Below are 23,608 nucleotides of genomic sequence, written 5' to 3' on the forward strand. Positions count from 1 at the left end.
AATAACCTGCAGAAAAAACATGAATTCCAGAGGACTGACATTCTGAAAAGGACTAGGTGTAGTGATTTAGTGTAGAGCCTAGTATTGGGGTTGGACAAAGCAAAAATTATGGTAGGATAAAAGATAAGTGGGTCGGGAATACATACATATGCACACATGGAGAAATAAGTATTATATTAAATGATCAGTTACAGGGACCATGGACTTGAGGCATAATACATTCTGAGTTCAAATCTGGCCTAGATCAGTTTTGCCTTTCATTCACCCAAAGTCAGTAATAATAAAATACTAGTCCTGGTGTCAAAATAATTGAATATTCCTCTTCCACATATTTCATCATCATTTAACATCCATTTTCCATTCTGGCATGGGTTAGATGGTTGGACTGGAGCTGGTAGGTTGGAGAGCTACACCAGGCTCCAGTTTATAGCTGGATGCCCTTCCTAAATCCAACCACTCTATAACATGTCACTGGCATGGGTGTCTTTTACATGTCACTGACACAGGTGCCTTTCACATGTCACCAGCACTGGCCATGACCATAATTTCACTTAGCTTGACAAGTTTTCTGAAGCAGAGCAAATTGCCAGAAGTCTCAGTTACTTGTCATCACCTCTATGGGAATCGACATCCGAAGATCAAATTTTACCGCCTTATCTCACATCTTCCTGGGTCTACTCCTTCCACAGGTTCCCTCCATAATTAGAGATCAGCACTCCTTTATGCAGCTGTCCTATCCATATGCATCACATGACATACCAATGCCGTCTTCTTTCTTGCACATCACATCTGATACCTCTTGTGCTTAATTTTTCTCTCAAGCTGCTTACACTTTGTCATATATGCATACCAACATTGCACATTCAGCAGAGCATTTTAGCTTCATTTTTTTCAAGCCTTCACATGTCATCTGCAGTCACAGCCCATGTTTCACTACCATGTAGTATGGCTGTTCATCTTATAAAAATCTTAGTATATCACAGAAAACGCTTAACAACATTTCTTCCAGTTCTTTATATTTTGAGTTTAAATGCTGTCAAAGTCAACTTTAACTTCTATTCTTTTGGCTTGATAAAATAAAGTATCAGTGAAGTACAAGGGCCTGTGTAATCAATTATTCCTCTCCTTTTAAAGTTGCTGGCCTTGAGCCAAAATTTGAAGCAATTATTTATTAATATTATCATTATCATTATTGTATAAAAGCAGTGAGCTGGCAGAATCATTAGCACACCAAGCAAAATGCTTAGCAACGTTTCGTCCATCTTAACATTCTACGTTCAGATTCTACTGAGGTCGACTTTGCTTTTCATCCTTTCAGGTTCGATAATTTAAGTACCAGTCAAGTACTGGAGTCAGTGTAATCAACTATTCCCTCCCCCAAAATTCCTGTGCCTATAATAGAAAGTATTATTATTATTATTATTATTATTATTATTATTATTATTATTGAGTGGTAGAGTAGTGCATGCCATCAAAGTGACACTGGGGTGTAAATATACAAAGCCCAATAATACCCATCATGACCACCCATTCAATGAGGGAACATGAGGCACATGCATCACAACCATATGTGTGCGACATAGTGATCTCATATCAAAATAAACAATTCATGACCTTGCAGGTGGGCCCAATTAGAATTCTCTTCAGGTTGAGTAGCCCATCCTGCTGAAAAGGTCCCTGAATAAGGCTTGTTTAAGGATGTTGAGCAAAACACCCATGTTTCCAAAGGTGAATTATTCAAACCCTAAAGAATTCCTCTCAACACATGGTTATGATGCTCCCCCACTACTACTGCTCATGATCAGAGATGTACATACCGTCAGCCACCAAGGGACATGCTCAAATGGTTAAAGTCAAGCAACTGACAAACAAATCTGTTGTATTGAGCAGAATATTTGCTGTTGCAAAAGATTGCCCTAAGACAAAATATGTAATTATTTGACATTTGATAGTTTCAGGTAAATTTCTACTACATCACCTGCTACATCTCCATGTTACTAAGGTGTGTGCAGCATTGTGTGTTCTTGTTTTTATGTTTTGAGGAGAGTACAAACTCTTTCTTTTTGTTTTCTTATGGCGTTTGGCTAGAGTCTTTTCTTGTATTAGTGTTTGTATTGTATGTAGTGTGTGTAATGTGAGTTGTGTTCTTCTGTTGGGTATCTGACCTGTAGAGTACATGTTGTGGATGTAGAGTACATATTGGATATTTACTGTATAGAATGTGTCTTATGTTTCAGGGTTGTGCTATTGAATTGATGGTGTCTTGCATAGGATGAAGGCTGTTCCTAGTAGGCCTATTTTTTGGATAGTGTGTAGTGCTGTGGGTCTAGTTATGGCTTCTACTCTTTTTATCATACACAGTGCTCCAATTATTACTTCACACCGCACATCTTGAATATTTCAATTTTGAAATCTTTGTACTGTGACAGTTTTCCACATCTTTTTGAGTAATATTTTGACCAGAAGGGACTGGAATGTCTATCAGTAAGCAGGTGTTCTTTATTTCATTTCTTGAATATTATGCCTGGGTGATTAGCTTCGATTCTTTGTCGGTTTGAACAGGCATATTCCAAATGATTGTGGCCTGATGATTGTCATGTACCTTCTTTGGTACATGTTTATACTGGTTCTTGTTAGTTTTTATGATGTAGTGTTGGCATACTGCCTAGCAGATATAACTACTTATCCAGTTGTGTTTGTGTAGGGTACAAGATTTACCTATCTCCGTGTCGGCCGGGAGCGGGCGGTGGAGGTACTGCTGTGCTATTTCGGAAAGGCCTAGACTTGAAAATAAAGGCAGTCTTCCTGGATCTGGAAGGTAAGTTGGTGGTCCTGGACGTCGATAGTAGTGATGGCACTGCTTTCAGACTACTGGCTGCCTACGCTCCGACAGGAGCAGGGCAGTCGGATTATTTCAAACATCTGGAGGTTTTCCTAGGTACTTCTCGCACTTTAGTGCTAGTTGGGGACTGGAACGCTGTCCTAGACGAACGTATCGATAGGGTGGGTGCGGGAGCATCTAATAGGAAAGGGGGATGCAAGAGCTTCGCCAACCTGCTCAAATGCTTTCAGCTGTCCAACAGGTATCGACTAGACAACCCGAATGTGCCAATGTGGACTTGGACTAATCGCATCGGGTCGTCTAGATCATACTTAGATAGATTTTTCTGTAGGCCAGCGGATAAGGATAGCATAGGGTGTCCACAATTCAACATAGTCGGCTACACGGACCACAAATTCGTGATCTGTACGGTCGACTTAGATAGGCTCCATAGACAAGGCCCCGGTTACTGGAAGCTAAACACGTCAATAACGGTGTGCAAAGCCTACAGAGACTGGATTAGTTTATTAGTTAAGAGGGCTTTAACCGGGGCAATCATCAACAACAACTGGTGGTTCGCCCTGAAGCGGGCAATTAGAGCAGAATCAATTAGGTTTAGTAAGGCTCTAGCTGTAGAACGTAAGAAAACAGAGCGGGATTTAGTTAACAAACTAGACGAGGCTCTTAGGACAGGTATCGCAACCGACGTGTTAGCAGCGAAGTTGGCCCTCGACCAACACTTTGATGCCAAGCATGAAGGCTGTGTTGTCAGAGCTAAAGCACTTTCGGTAAGCGGGGAGGGGACTAAGGCCACTCGATGGGCCCGCGTGGTTGAGGCGAAGCGTGGGAACAGAGCGACCATTCGGTCTTTGGTGGACCAGAACGACTGCGAGATTTCGGAACCGAAGCAGATGTGTGCAGCCTTTCAGCAGCACTTTGCTCAATTGTTCGGGACGAACGGTAGGACAGACGACGGAACAGACTTCGGTGTGTACCTAGACGGCCTGCCGCAACTCTTGACCAGCGAGGCCGAGTGCTGCGAAGGACCCATATCTGCCTGGGAAGTACAGGAAGCGATGAAAGGCTGCACGAGAGGTAGATCGCCGGGTTTGGATGGTCTGCCTTACGAGCTTTATACGTCAATGCCAGACTTCTTTGCGGGCGTCTTGGCAAATGTCTACTGCAACTGGCAACAAAACGGGAGAATTCCTGCTTTTGTTTGTCGAGGAGTGGTGGCTTTGCTAAGAAAGGACCCAAACAAGGGGGACATTATAGGGAACTTTAGGCCCATCACTCTGCTCAACACAGAGTTGAAGATCTTGGCCAAGGTGCTAGCCAAGAGATTGGCGCCTGTCGTGGGCAAACTGATCGGCAAGGCGCAGACATGCGCTGTGCCGACCAGGTCTATCCACGACAACCTCCATCTCATGCGCTACATCATAGAGAGGGTGGGTAACGAAGCTGGCGCGGGTGGGGCTTTGATCAATTTAGATCAGTCTAAAGCCTTCGATAGGGTTGACCATCGATACCTGGCAGCTGTTTTCAAGGCAGCTGGCTTCGGTCCGGTCTTCCGCGGGTGGATAGCTGCTTTATACAGCGGCATCTGCTCGGTCATACGGGTGAACGGCCATCTATCGGAACCGTTCAACATCTCGCGTTCGGTTCGCCAAGAGTGTCCTCTCTCCTCCCTTCTGTATGTATTGACTCTCGAGCCATTACTGCGGAAGTTGGAGGCTTTGAGGGGCGTCCCGCGTGATCTGGGATGTGGAAGGAGAGCGTCTGCCTATGCCGACGACGTCACCATGATGGTGTCGAGCCACAGGCATATTGAGCTGATTGGCGAGACACTAAATGAGTATGAAGCGGTGACAGGTGCGAAAATTAACGCGGAAAAGTCAGTGGGCTTGCAACTAGGCACCTGGAGGGGCAAATCCATGCCGTCCAACAGCGTCGTAGGGTGCTGGACAGACGGACCCGTTAAACTGCTCGGGGTCTGGTTCGGTCCGGACCTCCAGTTGGAGAAAAACTGGGAAGAAGTGACGAACAGGGTGGCCAACCTCACCCAGAAATGGGCTGAGAGGAAGCTCTCCTTGAAAGGTCGAGCAGAGGTGGCGAATGCGTACATCGCATCCGTCATCTATTACCGTTTGACCGTCGTCCCTTGTCCTGACCGCTGGTTAACCAAGATAGTACGCTTGCTCTTCAACCTTTTGTGGAAGGGTCAGGTACCACTGGTCAGGCGCTGCATCTGCTGTCAACAGCTGCTGAATGGAGGCCTTGGCATGCCGTGGTTGCTGATGCGCAAACATGCGCTCAGGCTACGACATCTCAAGCATTTCGTGGACGGTGAACAGGTGTGGTCGCCTTTCGTCAGACGCGATTTTCCGCAGCTCGTTTCTTTAACAGAGCTGCAATCCTGGATCAAACGTAGACCGAGAAAGGGCGCTTGGCACCTCGAGTGCCGCCAAGCTCTCACCGCCCTCAGTCAGGCGGGCAGTGCGATCGGTAGTAGCTCCACTCTAGCGTTCTATAGAGGGTTAGTGGGAGAAAAGTGCGACGACGTTCTCGGGGAAACTCTAGGTGTCGAGGATAATCAGCTAAGCAGTCTGTTCAGGAGAACTTTCGGGCCGGGGCCCATGGATAATTTCCAAAGGTCCCTCGCCTGGCAGTGCTACCGAGGTGCGCTACCTGTTCGAGATAAACTCTACCGACATGGAAGTGCCGTCAACCGGGCCTGCCCAAGGTGCGCTCAGGATGACGAAACTGTTCTGCACGCACTTGTCCAGTGCCCGAGCATTGCTGACCTGTGGGTCTATATCGAACAGCTACTGTCACGTGTAGGACGGATCCGGCTATCAGATGGATCCATCGTGAGAATTGACCCGCCAACCTCCTTTAACCAGGAGGGCAAGGCAATTTTCCTATGCCTAGTGGCTGTAGCGAAAGAGGTGATATGGTGGACCCGTTTGAAAGGGCTAAAGACAGACACTTTCCTCTTTGGCCAAGGCCTCATCAACTTTTTCAAGTTCCACTTGAAAAGGAAGATGAGAGTAGAGAGAGAAGTGCTGTCTCATAGCAAATTCGTTGAAAGATGGGTGACTGTTGGAATAACGGCCAGTATAAACGGACCAATTCTGAGAATACACTTGTAAAAAAAAAAAAAAAAAAAAAAAAAAAAAAAAGAGAAAAAAAAAGGTAATGTAAAAGGAGAAAGGGCTCTATACCCCTTTCTTATTTTTTCTGACCAGGCTCCCGTGGTTTTATGGGTTTTTCCACGTGTAACCTTTCCTTTTTCGAAGCGCCTCCCCCTTTGGGAGTTCTACTTATTTGTTTATCTATTTATTTATCTATTTATTCATTATATCTTTCTCCGTTTTCTTCCTCTGTTTAGATGAACTTTCCTACCTTTTCGGACAAAACCGTTTGTAACCTTCGTCCTGTCTTTGTCCTTATATGTTTTTAATTGATATTAGCCCTTGTGGCCAATAAAACGAATTAATTATTATTATTATTATTATTATTATTATTATTATTATTGTTGTTGTTGTTGTTGTTGTTGTTGTTGTTGTTGTTGTTGTTGTTGTTAGCATGCCAGACGAAATGCAAAGCAGTATTTGGTCTGTTGCTACATTCTGAGTTCAAATTTCGCTGAGGTCAAGTTTGCCTTTCATCCTTTCAAGGTTAATAAAAAGGGTGCCAGTTGATCACTGGGGTTGATTTATTATTATTATTATTATTATTATTATTATTATATTTTAAAAAGGATTGACGTAACTCTTCACGAAGGTAAATAGTTAAGACGAAGAGCGTGATTTGATTGTATAAATGTTTTATTCGTTGATTATTTTACTTTAAAAATTTTTCAGAGCGGCAGTGGTTTACTTTAAAAAATTTTCGGAGCAGCGGTGGTATTTAAAAAATTTTTCAGAGCAGCGGTGGTACTTTAAAATTTTTTCGGAGTGGCAGTGGTACTTTCAAAATTTTTCAGAGCGGCGGTGGTACTTTAAAATTTTTTCGGAGTGAATAAAACATTTATACAATCGAATCATGCTCTTCGTCTTTAACTATTATTATTATTATTATTATTATTATTATTATTATTATTATTATTATTATTATTGTTATTATCATTTGATAGGATTGGCTGGTCATTATTGCCACTTGTCAACAACTCTCAACCAGACTGGACTGTATAAAGATGTTGAAACAATAAAAACTAATAGGTGAGATATTTTGACTGATTTTTATGATCTTACATGAGAGTTTCTCTAGATTTTACTTAAAGTGAATGTGATTTTTAAAAAAATTATTCATTTGTTCTTTTCATTATATATATTTAAAAGATGTTACATTTTTGTATTTAGTTTGCAAGATTTTTCATGTGAACTCCTGTGTTGAAACATATTTTGTTGTATCTAGGGAGGGTTGTTATACCAATAAAAAACACACACACTGGTTCTGTTTCATTTCTTCATTATTATTTGTCAATTGGTTAACTACTCAACCAATTAACTAATTGATTGTTTGGTTAATCATTTAGTCAATCAATCAAACTGCTAGTTTTGTCAGAGATAGACCTGAAATAGAAAGGGCATATCATTGATGAGGTTACAAAAGGTGATAAAAGGACTTTAACAAACCTAGCTATTGGATGGAATGACTGAATGATTAATCAAACAATTAATTAGTTAATTGGTTGAATAGTTAACTGATTAACAAATAAAAAAAAAAGTGAAACAGAACCAGTATGTGTATCTATTAATTGACATAATGACCCTCTTCAGATATAACAAAATTACTAAATATTTAATGTGGAGAAAATTTAATCATAACTGCTAATTTTCATTCAATGTGATTTTAGTTTATCTATTCTTATGTGCTTTCACTTTTCCTTTATACAATTTCTGAAGCAAAATGGGAAGCAAACTGTACTTTATTTGCCTACTTTCTGAGAAGAACTGAGATCTTCTGAGATGATGTACCCCACAAAATATATTTTACTCATATTCTTGGGTGGACTGGTCTGGTATTGCATTTTACCTGTATACTTTCTGAGATGAATTGGGTAGCAGGTCCTATTTTACTTGTTTAATTTCAGGAGTGGCTAGAGATTGTATTTTATTTGTAAACTGGGATAAATTTGTCACACAATTTAATTTTACTTGTATGCATTCTGAGATGAATTGACAATAAATTTTATTTTGAATGTATAATTTATGTGTGTATGGCAAAGTGATAATCTTATTGTATATTACATACTTACCATCTGCCAGAAAACTGTATATTATTTTTATTTATGTACTATTTGTGGTAAAATAAGAAGAAAATTTTATTTTACCAGTATACATTCTATTGTGAAGTAGTTAACAAAATGTATTTTATTTCTGTTCTTTCTGCGGTGAACTGACAAGAAAATTGTAATTAGTATACTAAGGTAAATCAAAACGTGAATTGTATTTCACATATAAACTTTCTAGGGAGATCCAGGTATCTTATTGAACTGTGTCTTACTATGTCTAGTCACTCTTCTAGGTACCCATTATTGTTCTTTGTTCCGCATGTTTTTTTTTTCCATTCTTTGCAGAGCTATTTAGCTTTTATAATGTTGTCTGGTATACTATTCCACAACAATGTTAGCTTACATCTGATTGGATGTAAGCTAACATCCAATCAATTGGATGAATCTTGCTCTCTTCACAGATCTGGGTTGTGGCCCATAACAGCTTGTCTCATAGAAACTATCAGTTGTCTCTGTTATAGATCTGTATTTTCAAAATACATTTTTTTTCCTTGAATGCTAGGACCCATAAGGCCAGTTACCTGGTTTTCAGGGCATATAAGTGACCATGCTTGCAATATTCTCACTGAACAGGGTGCCAGTCTTATACAGGGTTGAAGCATAACAGTTTTGAGGAGAGGATGCAAGTTGATTACATCACCCCCACTACTTGACTGGCACTTTATTTTATTGGCCTCAAAGGAATGAAAGGCAAAGTTGACCTTGACAGTATTTGAACTCAGAATGTAAAGAGTCAGAAGAAATGCTGCTAAGCATTTTGTCCGACATGCTAATAATTCTGCCAGTTCACTGCCTTAAAATATTTATTACCTAGTACTTTTTTAGCCCTACACTGAGCTGAAGGATCTTTCAGCTGCTATTTCTTGCTTCTTCAAAATGTCTTGTGTCTCTGAATGTATCTAGCTATTATGCCGTTCATCACTGCTTTACATAGTTGGTACATTCTCCATTAGGGAAAGACTTAGTATTCATAACTATATGTCCTTCCCATTTCCTGATAAGTATATCTACGACATGCATGTTTTCCTGAGTGGTAGTCAGCCAGTTTTCTGAAGTTAGTATTTCACTTTAATTTCATTTGTTGTTACAGGATTATGGCAAACTTTAGCTTAAGCCTGGATGATTGTAAGGTGAGCTACCTATCAATTTCATTTTGTTTTGCTTTTTAATTTTTTTAAAATATTTTTTTTTTATATGTTTTTCATTTTTAATTCTTTGCTTTTGTAAATAGACTTAATTTTTTACATATATTTTTTTTTTACATGATTTTAAAATCGTTATGTCAAACATTTTTCTGTTTTCTTAAATTCCATTTTTCTATGTTTTGTTATTTTATGTTACATCCTAAAACCAACTTCTTATTTTCCTTTAAAGAAATCATGTTCTAATTTAGATTAATAGGCTAATGCTTCTATAACTCTCAATGCTTCTATAGCTTTTGCCTCTATAACTCTCAAATTATATTTTTTGCTGTGCACTTTATAGTTGACTAACATATAAATAAAAACTGCTTATAATGAAAGTGAGAAGGTAGACTAGAGGGAGAAGACGATTAAAGGGTAGTAATGGGAATAGCTTCAAAGCAAGTGGATATCTTAGTAAAGGATTAGAAGTCCCTAATGCAATTCAGGAGATGAAAATTTTGCTTGAAAGTATAATTTTTCTTTGCTGATGGTTATCCTGTGGGTATTGTAATAATAGGTGACCAGTGTAGGGCTAAATAGCAGCTGAAAGATCCGTCAGCTCAGTGTAGGACTAAATAAAAAAGCACTAGGTAATAAGTTGATGATGGTGGGTAACCTTTCCTAGATTTGATACAATGCTTTTCTCCTGTACATCTACATAACAGTTGCATGATTGATTAGGGTTGTAAAGGATGGGAAAGGTGGTACCAGTCACCTGCTTAGATGTCTAATATACACTGTGATATTACGGCAGTCAGAATAGAAATGGTAATATCTCTGATCTGTTAGCAAACTGAAGCACCAAAAGACTTAGTAAGCATGAAACCAAAAGTTTTGAGGGACTGCAAGAGCTTGCAGGATGTGTAATTTACAGAGATATATTTTGCTTTTTGATGTTATGCTTATTATATTTGTGGTGGGCAAAAACCATCCAGTTTTTAGGGTGAGGGTAATTTTATTCCAGAAAGATATACTACATATAACTGGGAACAAACAGTTCTGTAATATGTCTCTAATTAAAACACTTCCACAAAAGCTCAGCCTCAATACAATTATCTTAGGAAAGTATCATCATTATATGCAATAGTAACACTGTAACTTTTCCATTAGCTAGATTCATATCCTTCCATGAGGTTATGAAAATTACTGTGCACATCATTTAATAATAAAAAACAAAAACATGAAAATTACACTATTTCCTAAGAAGCCTGAGACATTAGATACCATGGACTAGGAATTACTTTTAGAAAAACTGTGTAAAATAAGACTAAATTTTTTTCACAAGTTATCTCCCTCACAGAGGTTTGTGACAAATGCAATGGTATATTTTTTAATTATAAAAGAAATTAAACTTGTGAATCAATATTAGGGTCATAACTATCTTTATATGCACAAGTGATTTATTTAAAATAACAAATATATAATACTGTTTTTACAGATAATACTAGCATATTCTTAGAAACTAGCAACTCTAAAAATGCAGTCATAATGATGAATGTTTAATGATAAACATAAATTATTAAATTTTTCTATTGCCTTGAAAGTCATGTAAAAATCAATTTAAAATATTTCACTCTAAATATTACCATTCTACGTATACCGATAGATTCTTTTAACACTTAACTCTGGATAAAAAAGGTAAGATTATGGTTTTTCCCCTCAAAAAAACAGTATGTTATGTAGTTGAAATTGTAAATACCATACAAATCTATTCTTTTAATTTATATTTTAGCATGAACTTGAAGTAATAGCCAACAATGATGAACAAACATTAGGATTTCTGCTGGAACTGTATGCAAGGTATATGGATTCGGTCAAAGTAAGTGAAATTTTTTACTTACCTGTATGAATGTATGCGTGTCTGAAATTGTAAGCTACTCATATTGACAAAGAAATATATCCTTACTACAAAATATACACTGAAATAGTGCATGTGTATATCTTCTATGTATCTCTCAAGCAATTTTTGAAAAATTACTGGTGATTATTGAGCAAGATATCTCTTGCTTAGTGGACAGATATGGGCATATAGATGTTCAAAGTGTGGATTTTACCCAATCTCTAACATTTTCACTCTGCCTTTTTAAAAATAGTTTTGAACATTTAGAAATAAGAAATTAAAAATCTACAATTTTTTGATAAAAAAATTTCTTTGTAATATATTTTTAAAAAATAGTCCTCCATTGTCTACCAACATGCCAAGGACCAACATGGAGGCAACCTGGGTCAACTTGTCATCTGCATTTTATCCAAGCACCCAAAGGACCCTCAGACAAATACGGGAGTACATCCTCATTAATGAAACATCCCCAGTACTAAATAGGAAATATACACAGTAAATAATCATACCCACAGTTTATATTTATATACAGGTAGAATAGTTAGTGGGCTGTTATGTAGATTGTGTGTGTGTGTGTATACGTATATGTATATGCACATGTATGTCAGCAGATGGATATGAATGTAAACAGATAGACATACAGACAGTTAGATACATAGGTAATATGAACAGCCAAGCACACATACACAAATAAAGATTGAAACACATGACCATATACACACACACACTTTACTTCACACAAGGACACATATGGAGACACACATTCACACACACACACACACAAAACATACAAACATGAACACACAAACACATGAATATGCAGAATACATACGTACAAATGTACAGACATATGTACATATATACATACGCACACACACACACACATACATAGATACATACACACACTTACATGCATGCATACATACATACATACATACATACATACATACATACATACATATGTGTACACACACTGACCCACACACATGCACACAAACAAACAAAAAGAACGCAGCTTGGATGACAGAGTGAACGACTATTGAAAAGGTTGCAAGACACAAGGAGAATTTTAGGAAAAATAAATAAGTAAATGAGTGGAAACTTTATCGGTGAGTGTGTTAAATAATAAGGCACTAAAAGAAAATGACTCTCCCCAAATACAAAAAAAAAAATATTTTATCAAAAACTGATTAATGTAAGTGCTTTTATAACTGAAGTATTTCTTTTATCTTGTTTACCTATTAAATGGAGAAAAGTTAAAAGTTGTAGAATAGTGTATGACGGTAGATATATTAGGAGTCAAAATAGTTGATAGATTTAAAATATTTGTTTGTCTTAAAGATCTTGTGCATATGTATGCATAAATATGTCGTTTGTGGTAATTTGGAAAGCTTAACTAAAAGTAATTATGCAGGAAGAAGAAAAATATTTCAAATCAGCAAATATGGGAGACAACTCTAGAATATTATTATCAAAGGTTGTATGTCACAAGGAAGAATTTCTGAGTAAATTTACAACTCTGGTTGTCTTAAAATTGTTTCAGGAATAATTTATTCCCAAAATAATTCTAATTCGTTACACCAACCAGTATAAATTCTTATACATTTACTCAGTGATTCCCCCGCTCCTTCCTTCATTACGTATATACAAGTTTCTACAGTTTCTGTCAACCAAATTTCACTTACGAGACACAGGTCTTGTAAGTGAGGTTACAGTAGTAGATATTTTCCCAATTAGTCCTCTATTTGACCGTAATATTGACAAATATTACTCATTGCTATAAAAACAGATGAAAAGCAATAAGTAACTTAGACTATGTATCATTGGTTATGATAATAATTTTTGCTTAAGCATGTTTAGGTTTCATTACATCTAATGACTAAGATTTCAACTATCATTTCAACAAAGTCAGAGACACAAATTGTCACCTTTGTTTTTCCCCAGTAAACAACTATACCAGTACAGGCTTGAATACATTAACGTCACATTCCTTATTGGTTAGATATGAATCCAACAACAATTCTTTAATAATCAGTTGAATAGTCAGTAGCAAAATGGCTACAAGTCAAAATGGAACCCATCTGATGATTGACAATGGCTTTATTGTCATGGCTGATGACTTCAATGGTCATATTAGCTAATGTGTTGATGGCTTCCATAATATATTATTGATATGGTATAAGAAATGAGGAGGGTGTAAGGCTCCTGGAGTTCTGTGATGCAACTGATCTGATAATTTGCAACACACACTTTATGAAATGAGTCAACCACTTAATCACCTACCAATCTGGTGAACACACAAATCAGATAGATTACATTCAAACCAGTAAATGACATAGAACATCTACTGTAAATACCAAAACCTTTCCTGATGAAGAACACACTACACAACAAAGATTAGTGGCTAGTGACTTCAAAGTCAGAGACTGTGTAAAAGACAACTGAGACATCATTGATGAGAAGTGTATTCAAAATGTTGAAGGCAAACTTGCCATTGATATGGAACAAAAGAAACTGGCATAGAAGTGCTATTATGAAAGATTGCTGAATGTGGAGATTGCTTGAGGTAAACAGGGATTAACCCATACTGACCTGTCAGAGGGACCAGCAATTCAAGTTGACAGCAGTGTTGAAGATAAAGTGATCAAGGACATGAAGTGAGAGAAAACTGCTGGTCATCAGTGATAGTTGTGTAGAGGTTCAAAATATCCAGGGAGGTAGAGTACACGATTACCACCTAGAGAGATAATCAAGTTATTCAAGGAGTCATACCCAATGACTGATGTAGCAGTATCATTGTAAACTGCTACAAAGGCAAAGGAAATGCCTTAGAGAGAAGCAACTATAGATCAAACAATTGGACCAGAATGTGAAGATCACAAGAATTCATAGCACAATTGATTCATGACAGGTTAGACCTAAATTAGATGCAGTTTGACTTTGTGCCAAGAAGAGATACTACATATCTTCCTAATGAGGCAACTACAGAAGAAGTGCCTGACTATGAGTAAACTGCTATTCCTGACATTTGTTGACTCAAAAGACAGAAACTAAGCATTGATGAATGGTTTGTGGGAATTGTATAGGCCGTGTACAAAGACACAGTAAGTAAAATGAAAGTCATCAATGACTTCAGTGACAAATTTAGCATGAGTCTATCAAGCCTCAGTTCTTAATCCCCTTCCTATTCATCATAGTCCAATAGGCCATCAACGAAAAGTCTAAGACTGTCTATGGAAACTCCTATATGCTGATGATCTGGTTCTCATCTATAGTGTAAATAACAAGGAAATTCCAGTCATGGTAGCAAAAACTAGACTCAGGACATCTTCAAGTAAACTTAACAAAGATGAAGGTTTTAGTGAATAGGAAAGAAGATAGGACTCTAGTACCCTAAGAGAAATGGTCTTGCTCAATATGCAGAGAAGGAGTAAGTATAAACTCCATATTCTGTATCCACAGATGTAGTGGAACAGGCAGACAAGCAGAGAAGATAAACTTCATGTACACTGGTGCAGTACATACTATCAGCACACCAGAAATAAATTCTTTTGAATGCTCAGATGTAAGCTTTTAAGGGCAATGACTGCTCTAAAAATATAAAAATCAAAGAAAGAATGAGTTGGAGAAAGTGCAGAGACCTGCTGCTGTTGTTAGTAACACAGGTCTTTTCTCTCAGAGTGAAGGGTAGATTGTATGATGCTTGTGTTAGAACTGCAGTGCTACATGGTAGTGAGACACAGGCCTTGAATGCAGAGAACATGAGAAAACTAGAAAGAATTAAAGAAAGCATATTCCACAGGATGTGCAATGTAAGTGTGTATAAACAACACAGTATAAATGTGCTGAGAGAAAAAGTGGAGTCTATAAGTTGAATCAGATGTAGTGTGTTAGAAAGAAGATTACATTGTCGTGGACATTAGGATATGTATGTATGAGGACAGTTATATAAAGAAGTACTGTTCATTTAATGTGAATGGAGGTTGTGAAAGAGAGAGACACAAGAACACATGGGACAAAGTAATTAAGGTCTAGGATGACTGGCAATATGTGGCTCTCAAAACCACCCACCTATCTTGGCAAAATTGAGTTACACCCCCTCCCCCATACACTTAGAAGAAATGATGGGATTAAAAAATCCTGGCTGATGTCAATAAAGCACTCAGTATTAAAAGAATTTGGTTATAAATCTTCAACAATCAGATGCCAGTAAATGTAGGTAGAATATACATCCCAGGTAAATCTTCATGCATGAGAGGTAAATCCAACAATTGAATTAACATGTATGTAATATACATATACATGAATGTGTGTGTGTGCTGCAGCACGAAATTTTGTCAGTGAACAGGTTGCGGTCTCAAAGTGACAAAAATATTTTAGCAAATTAAATTCAAATGTTGAAGTGAATCTAACGGTTTTTGTGTGTTTCTTAAATGGCTTATAAACACTTTCCACGCTGCAATTGTTTTTGTTCTAGCACACGATCTCAGATCAGGTCACTTGCTATATATATATATATATATATATATATATATATATATATATATATATATATATAGATAGATAGATAGACAGTTAGATACATGCACACACACACACACATATGTACTTTTATTCTTTTATATGTTTCAGCCCTAAGGCTGTGGCCATGCTGGGGCACCACCAGTAAAATATCTATCCCGTTTCTGACAGATATTTTACTGGCGATGCCCCAGCATGGCCACAGCCTTAAGACTGAAACATACAAAAGAATGTGTGTGTGTGTGTGTGAGTGATCACTACAATCATTTCAACAAATCTAGTATTGATCCCTTGTGGATGGGATACTGCACAACTGGTTTAGGTGTTTTTCTTGGTGTAGATGTGTCTCCTCAAGTGATTTCAAGATGTATCCCATTAAAATAAACTTTATTTCACACAACTTATTACTGCATGTCTTCTTCATCTTTATAGATAGAAATGGAAAATTTACAGATACTGCTTCATTCTTATAGAAGATCAATAACAAAGATCAGATACAAAAAGAAATAAATACACGATACAGTGAAAAAAATTATTATATTTAACTGTTAGCAGATATGGATGTGTGTTATATGTATGTATGGGTGTGTGTTATATGTAACCATTAGTAGATATGGATGTGTGTTATATGTGAGCATCCACATATAACACACTCCAGCACACATACACATGCTCAAACAATTTAGTAGGTATTAATAAAGTCGGTGCTGATAACTGGCCAGTGACATGATACCACTTGGTGATGAGTCACACATTCTGTGCTGTGCTCCAATGGGTCTGACTTGCATATCTTTATGGCATTTGTACACTCATAAATATGGACATAGATATCAACATACCCTCATACATACTCACACAGACATATTCACATCATATATTGCTATATATATATATATATATATATATATATATATATATATATATATTCACACACATATTTACACAGTCCTGCATATATACATATATGTACACATAGTCATGTTAACATACATTTATAGGCACATCTTCATAGGTTTATACACTCACATGTGCACTTAAGCACATTTCTGTACATAGATACTTCCATGTCTATATAAGTGTATACAGATAGGCACATAGATGTATATAATTGTGTGTGGATATGCAACCATGTATGTACAGATAGATGAATTGGATACACAGACACAAGAATGTTATGTATAAGAAGAGGTGGCAAGTACAATTACACAATATAATAATGAAACATCAAAATGACATAAGTCAGCATCACATCAAGAATTCCATGTACATAGTGTAGTTTCTGATTATATATGCTATTTAGGCATGTTGGTTGTATTTGTGATCCATAATAACATGCATACGCAGTCTACAATGACTTGTAGAGTAGATGGGTGTTTTTTGAATGAATGGCTAATCAAATTTGTGCCTGTCAATATGTATCGCTATCCGAGAGATGAAAATGCAATAAACCTATTAGTGACTACACGAGATATCCTAACCCTGGCATTGATGCTTTCTACAATAATAGCACATCTGAATGTGGGGTGTAACCAACCCACTTATGAGTAACTTTCATTCATTGGACAATGAACTTGGCTTGTGAAGACCTATTGAGGCAAATGCAAACAAATCAAAATCGCTGACATGGCCGATGACAGTACTGCCTGATTGGCACTCATGCCAGTGGAATGTTAAAAGCATATCCGAGCATGATCATTGCCAGGGCCACGGATTGGCTCCCGTGCCGGTGACATGTGAAAAACACCATTCGAGTGTGATCATTGTCAGCATTGCTTTACTAGCACATGTACTGGTGGCATGTGAAAAACAACAGTCAAGCATGGTTGTTGCCAGTGCTGCTGGACTGGCTCCCATGCAGGTAGCACGTAAAAAACACCTTTTGAGCATGGTTGTTGCTAGAACCACCTGACTAGCCCTTATGCCAGTGGTACGTAAAAGCACCCACTACACTCTCAGAGTGGTTTGCGTTAGGAAAGGCATCCACCTGTAGAAACTTTGCCAGATCAGATTGAGCCTGGTGCAGCCTTCTGGATCACCAGTCCTCAGTCAAATCGTCCAACCTATGCCAGCATGGAAAGCAGACGTAAAACGATGATGATGATGATAAAATAAAGGTGACCTGAATGGTAATGATAATAATAAAATAACAACAATAAGAAAGATATTAAAGTGATAATAAAACAATAAAAATAAAACTGAAGATGACATTTATAAAATGAGTAGCTGAAGTATGTCAATGGGGTGAAAATAGAAATAAACTTACAAATGAGTGTATTTTCCTTCATTATGTCTCCATTTTTATTGCTAAGCTGTTTTTTTTTTTTAACTCAAGACATTTACTATAGACTATTCATTATCTTTGTTTTGTGACTGTTTTGCTTCAAATGATCCTGTCTGCCTGTTCATCTGTTCATTTATAAGAATACCAGGATGGTTTTCATATATTGTAGAACACTAGGATAGCTTTCAAGGTGTGTATGGAAGCTATGAGTATGATATGTTGCAAGTAGGTCATTGTGATGCTAATGACCAATTTGCAACACTAACTTTAGGAAACTATCTCGCTACCTGATCACCCACTCATCTGGTTAACACGAAAGCGAGATAGACTTCATTCTCATCACAAAACGGGACAGATAGTTGGTTATGAATGGTAAGTCTTTCTCTGGTGAAAGATGGACTAACTAACATCGGTTAGTGATTGTTTGACAGAACCAGAAGTTCAAGACTATTTGAAGAAGAGAAATATGGAAACTTAAAGAGCCTTTGAATCATCAGAAATTTAGGGAATTACTACTTGAAGCATTTGATGAGAAGGAAAGGGTGATAGAGATTAATAGAGGGATTCTGTAAGTTTCTATAGGTCAACCTGCTGAAGACCTTAGACCAGATATGTAGTTGATGCAAGGCCTTGTTTCTAACACCACTCACTTTACAGAGTGTACTGGGTGTTTTGTTTTTTATAGCACCAACACGAATGAGGTCACCAAGTAACTTGCAAGACATGACTCCTTCACAGAATGGGGCAAGAGGTGCAGTATTAAGGTAGATGGCTTTGTGTTTGTTATTGATAGAAGGACAGGATCAGATGTCATGTTGTAGATGAGATACATGGTGACCTCAACAGGAAAGGGAGGAAGAATGGTTTGTAGAGGTGTCAGGGCATATTCTCAAAGTACAAGAAGGTTAATAAAGTGTTTTTCCACTAATAACATATCATTATCATAGATTGGATGAATCCTCAGAGGTAGAACATCTATCTCCTGTATTATTTCATCAAGCCTTATTATTAAAATTGGAGCTGGTTGGGCTTATATTATCTACTTATAGGCTGCCCCATTCTACTTGAATTTCCTCATCTTGTGATCTTTGTTGTGTCCAACTCCTCACTCACCACATTAATCACTACACTCAATCTTGCCTTCTAGAACAACAACCTTCTGGAACTTCATACCTGCTCATATCTTTACTCCAGGTGTTGATTTGCATAGGTTAAAGAAGAACATAATAGCATCATCTCACCAACCTATGAAGGCTTGTGAAGGCTATGAGCATTGTTCCTTCTTTCAAATGCAGCAAGTAAAAATAAAATTCCATTCCATGTTTCTAAGTTACAGTATGATGAGCTGGAAATACTCTTGGGATCTTCCAATCAGCACAGAGTTTTCTTTAAAACTTTACATGTCTGATAACAAGTAAATCTTAAACCTGGATATCTTAATGTTTTGTAACTTCAATCTGATTTCTAGCTGTTTTAATATATTTTAGCTTTGATAATATTGGAGATGAATTCCTTTTAAATTAGTTAAAATTAGTTAATTCATTTTCAAAGTAATTTTTTTTATTTCTTTCTATGCACACATGCACACAATAATTACCCTTCATAAGTTCAAAATGACCCCAATTCATGTTAAAATAACTTTCTTTTTCATCTGGTTCAGAGAGATCTAAAAAAGTTGTCACCTCTACTCTTGATCTAACTAAACTAAGCTTTCAAACAGAAATGTCTTTGTTAAGTTGTTTTATCTACATGTTCCTACATTTTGTTGGTTTTGTAGGAGATGTTATTCCGGCGTACATGTCTCCTTGTTGATTTTGAAAATGCTAATCGATTGTTGGAAAAGGCAAAACCCCCCAAAAAACAACAAGTAAGTTTCTTGATTTCTGTTTTCTATAAGAATCAAAAAAGAGCTAACAAAATTAAAGACAACTGGCATGAAGCCAATTTACTTGTGTTCTCAAACATTGGTAGATATTTTTTAAAAATGACAAAGAGAATAGTACCACGTCATTTACAAATTCCAGCTGACTGATCCTACACTTGCAGGTCTCAATACCACTTATAACCCAGCTGTGCATAAAATTCTGTTCATAAAGATTATGAATAGGAGAGGTAACAGTATGCACCCCTAATAGGATGCAACACCTACATTGAATGGCTTTGACTTAGCACCATTTATCCAAACATAAATATTAGGGTATTCCTATAGGGACTTCAAAGCAACAAGAAGCTATCCATTGATCCCATATTCCTGCAGAACCTACCACAGCAAGTCCAATAGAATATGGTCGTATGTCTTTCTGAAGTCTATGAAGCAAGCATACACCTCTTGACCATACTCCCACAGTTTCTCAAAAACCTACCACAGTAAATATTTGGGTGGGCTGTACTGCATCCAGGGTGCAAACCACACTGTTCTTCAACCAGCTTAGACTCAATAACATCCCTTCATCTCTTCACCAAACATCCAGCATAGACTTTACTGGGGAGGCTTAACAAGAAGATTCCTCTATAATTGTTCTCCTCTTTGTAAATTGGGATTATCATTCCCAATTGTCAATGCCTTTTCAGAGATCCAGGCAATCTGTGCTATATGAGTCAGCCAGCTGGAGTATCACTGGAGAATACTAATTGGAGTAACGTTACTCAATAAAGTGTATAGCTCAAAGATCACAAAAGTAATCCAGATAGAGCTACTGCTTCTCCAAATTGAAAAGTCACAGCTCCAATACAATGAACATTGGTAAGAATGTCTTAGGAAAGAATTGCTGGACAAGTTTTACAGGCAAAACCAACCAGCAGGAGACCTAGAGGTAAACCATGAATGAGATGGTTGGATAACATCATTGAGTTTGGTTGATCTTGCTTGATTAGCCGGATCAACTGGAGACTGTTGCTTCTGACAGGACCCTACGAAGGTGTGCTTGAGGATTCTGCACCCACGACTCTCCCATGAATAAGTGGGTGAAACAGATGAGATGAGACATAGAAGAAAAATAATTACCTTAGAAGAATAGCTTCATTAATAGTAAATTATGAAACATGGGATCTCAATAATTCCTAATGAAATACCTGGAGTAAGGCAAGTATTCTTTAAAATGAAAAGTATTCATGGAAACGTGATGTTTGACATGATGGAGTTCTTTATAAATAACACTTCTGACTTAGTGTCTTTAAATATTATCAGATTGTCTAAATCCTGTTGAAGGGATCCTTGACAACATATGATAATTGTTAATTATGGTTTAAATATTAGATTTAAAACAAAAGATGGAATACATGGTATGTAATCTATGAAGTTAATAATGATTGACAGGAGGGCAATAATTTGAAGCTACTATTGTTAATAAATTAGAAATTGGCCAGTAAACACTATCAGATATATAGTATGGTTTACAAGAGACTAGGGAATCTTCACCTCTTCATATACTACTGACAGTATCTGCCTTGTCATATAAAATATTTAATGTGTCATATATTGTGCTGGAGCTTTTTACACAAAAAATAAAGCCTAAAATGTCTGGAAAACTCACCTATCATCAAAATCTGTGACAATTATCCAGAAATACATCATTTAGATTGCAAAAGATGATGTCATACATTGTACAATTCAAGGTCTTCTATCTTCCAGATTGTAGTCAGTCCTTTCATCCTCTGTCAAAAGAATTTCCACCAACTTTGCAGAACATTCTTTCTCTCTACTTCACAAGACAGTTTTGTGAGCAGTAGGCCTGCAGAGAAAGCCTTCAGCTTCATTACCAACTTTGCACATGTTTAGCAAATCTCTTCTACATTTAAAACCTTCCACCTGTCCAGATTCACCATATTACAAATATACATGCCACAGATTAAAGTATTTGATATTAGTCCAAACCAGCAAGGCCACTTGTCCCTTCCATTACCCTCAAACAGGGCTAACCTTACTCTTATCACTCTTCAGTCTCTCCTTCTCTACATAAACTATCCTGACCTTTGGAAACACACAACAGTTTGTTCTATCCCTAAAAATGACAAATCCTCTGAGCCAGTCAACTATTATGTGATTGCACTTATTTTAAAAATTTCTAAGATGATAGAGACAGCCATTAACAATGACATCCTTCTACACCTTAATCCTCCCTCCCCACTGCTCTCTCTAATTCTAACAGTATTATGGTTTCCAGAAAAGCAGATCCACTAATGATCTACTTTTTTCTGTCACCTTGCAAGCTCTTGCTTGGAGGTATTTAGATGAAGGCAATGTTGTTGAGCTGAAATTTGACTGTACTAGGCATGCAAATCTCTTTTTGAAACCCTATCAACTCTCTCTTTTGTCTCTCTTGTATCAGTAGCTTTCTGTCAGAGCGTACTATTATAATGTGTATCATTAGTGCTCTGTCTGGCCCTCATACATCATGGTTTGGTCTCATCCCTTACATTTTGTATACATCAATGACTTACTTTACACCAATTCCAACAATACTCACTCTTATGCAGGTAATACTATCCCTCATTTCTCCCTAACATTCTGCTCAGATGTTCCCATTTCACTTGTCCCTCCTCTTATCACCTTTGTTGTGTAGTCCTTCCCCCGCCCTTACTCCAACTAACCACTGTCCCTAGTTCTCCTTACGAAGAACATCAAACTTCTGGAATTCCTTCTCTGCTCATATCTTACCCACATTATGCTTAAACTTTTTGCGATTTGCTTCATAGTGGCGTTTCAATTTGGAAGCAAAGCTTTTGATATCGCATATGTGTTTTTGGACTTCATCAAAAATATTTTTTTTTGATTTATGTGTTCTGCACACATACATGCATATATACATACACACACACTGAGACACACGCATGCGCAAAAAAACAAAAAACAAACAAAAGCAAAAACAGAACGCAATGTAAATAACGGACAGAGTCAAGACTATTGAAAAGGCTGCAAGACGCAACGAAAATTTTAGGAAAATAAAAATAATAAGTGGAAATTTTAACGGTGAGTGTGTTAAATTTTAAGGCACAATAAAAAATGACTCTCCCCAGACACAACAGAATTTAATCTTAATTTTTTAAAAATCCACTGCAAAAATCCTTAGTTTGAGTTTGAATAATATACATCTTTAAATGCAAACATTATAAATACATCATTTGTTTCGTCTCATAATTTTAAAATAACTTTTAAAATCGAAATTTTAAAATTTAAACAAAACAACCAAAAAGCGAATCTGCTCAATTTACATATGCATATTTGTCTTCCAGTTTGTGTGTGTGTTTGCATGTGCAAAGTTTTGTTTAAATTAAAAATTTTGATTTCAAAACTTAATTTGAACTTATGAGAAGAACAAATTACATATTTGTAATGTCCTTATTTAAAAACATGAACTTTAAAATCTCAAACTTAAAGGAGTTTAGGAGTATATAAAAATATTTTTTTTTTTTTGTAAAATTGTATGTGATAGAGTTAGTTGAACACAAAATTTTTTAAAAATTGGAAAAGATCCTCCAAAATACCAAGAATAATGGGAGATTAAAAGCTGTGCTTCCATCTGAACTGCACCCTTTTATTTTATGGGTTTTAGACATTAGATGGTGGCAATGCTGGGCTATTGCCTTCATTGTAATTGATTGATCATAGCACCCCCAGTACTTATTTTATCAACCTAAGCTGCAGAACACAAATAGGCATAGA

The 23,608-nt window shown here is 36.9% G+C and overlaps 1 protein-coding gene across 1 annotated transcript in view; it reads left to right on the forward strand.

Annotated features, from left to right (window-relative positions):
- Positions 1 to 23,608, forward strand: part of LOC106867788 (sorting nexin-5) — a 109,969-nt gene that overhangs the window by 73,178 nt on the left and 13,183 nt on the right. Inside the window, exons 9-12 of the mRNA XM_014912780.3 lie at positions 6,960 to 7,044; positions 9,211 to 9,250; positions 11,037 to 11,123; positions 19,724 to 19,813. Coding sequence (XP_014768266.1) covers positions 6,960 to 7,044; positions 9,211 to 9,250; positions 11,037 to 11,123; positions 19,724 to 19,813 — 302 coding nt within the window. The remainder of the gene's footprint in view (positions 1 to 6,959; positions 7,045 to 9,210; positions 9,251 to 11,036; positions 11,124 to 19,723; positions 19,814 to 23,608) is intronic.

This window comes from Octopus bimaculoides, chromosome Z, assembly GCF_046866305.1.
Source record: "Octopus bimaculoides isolate indiv1 chromosome Z, ASM4686630v1, whole genome shotgun sequence".
Lineage (NCBI taxonomy): Eukaryota > Metazoa > Mollusca > Cephalopoda > Octopoda > Octopodidae > Octopus > Octopus bimaculoides.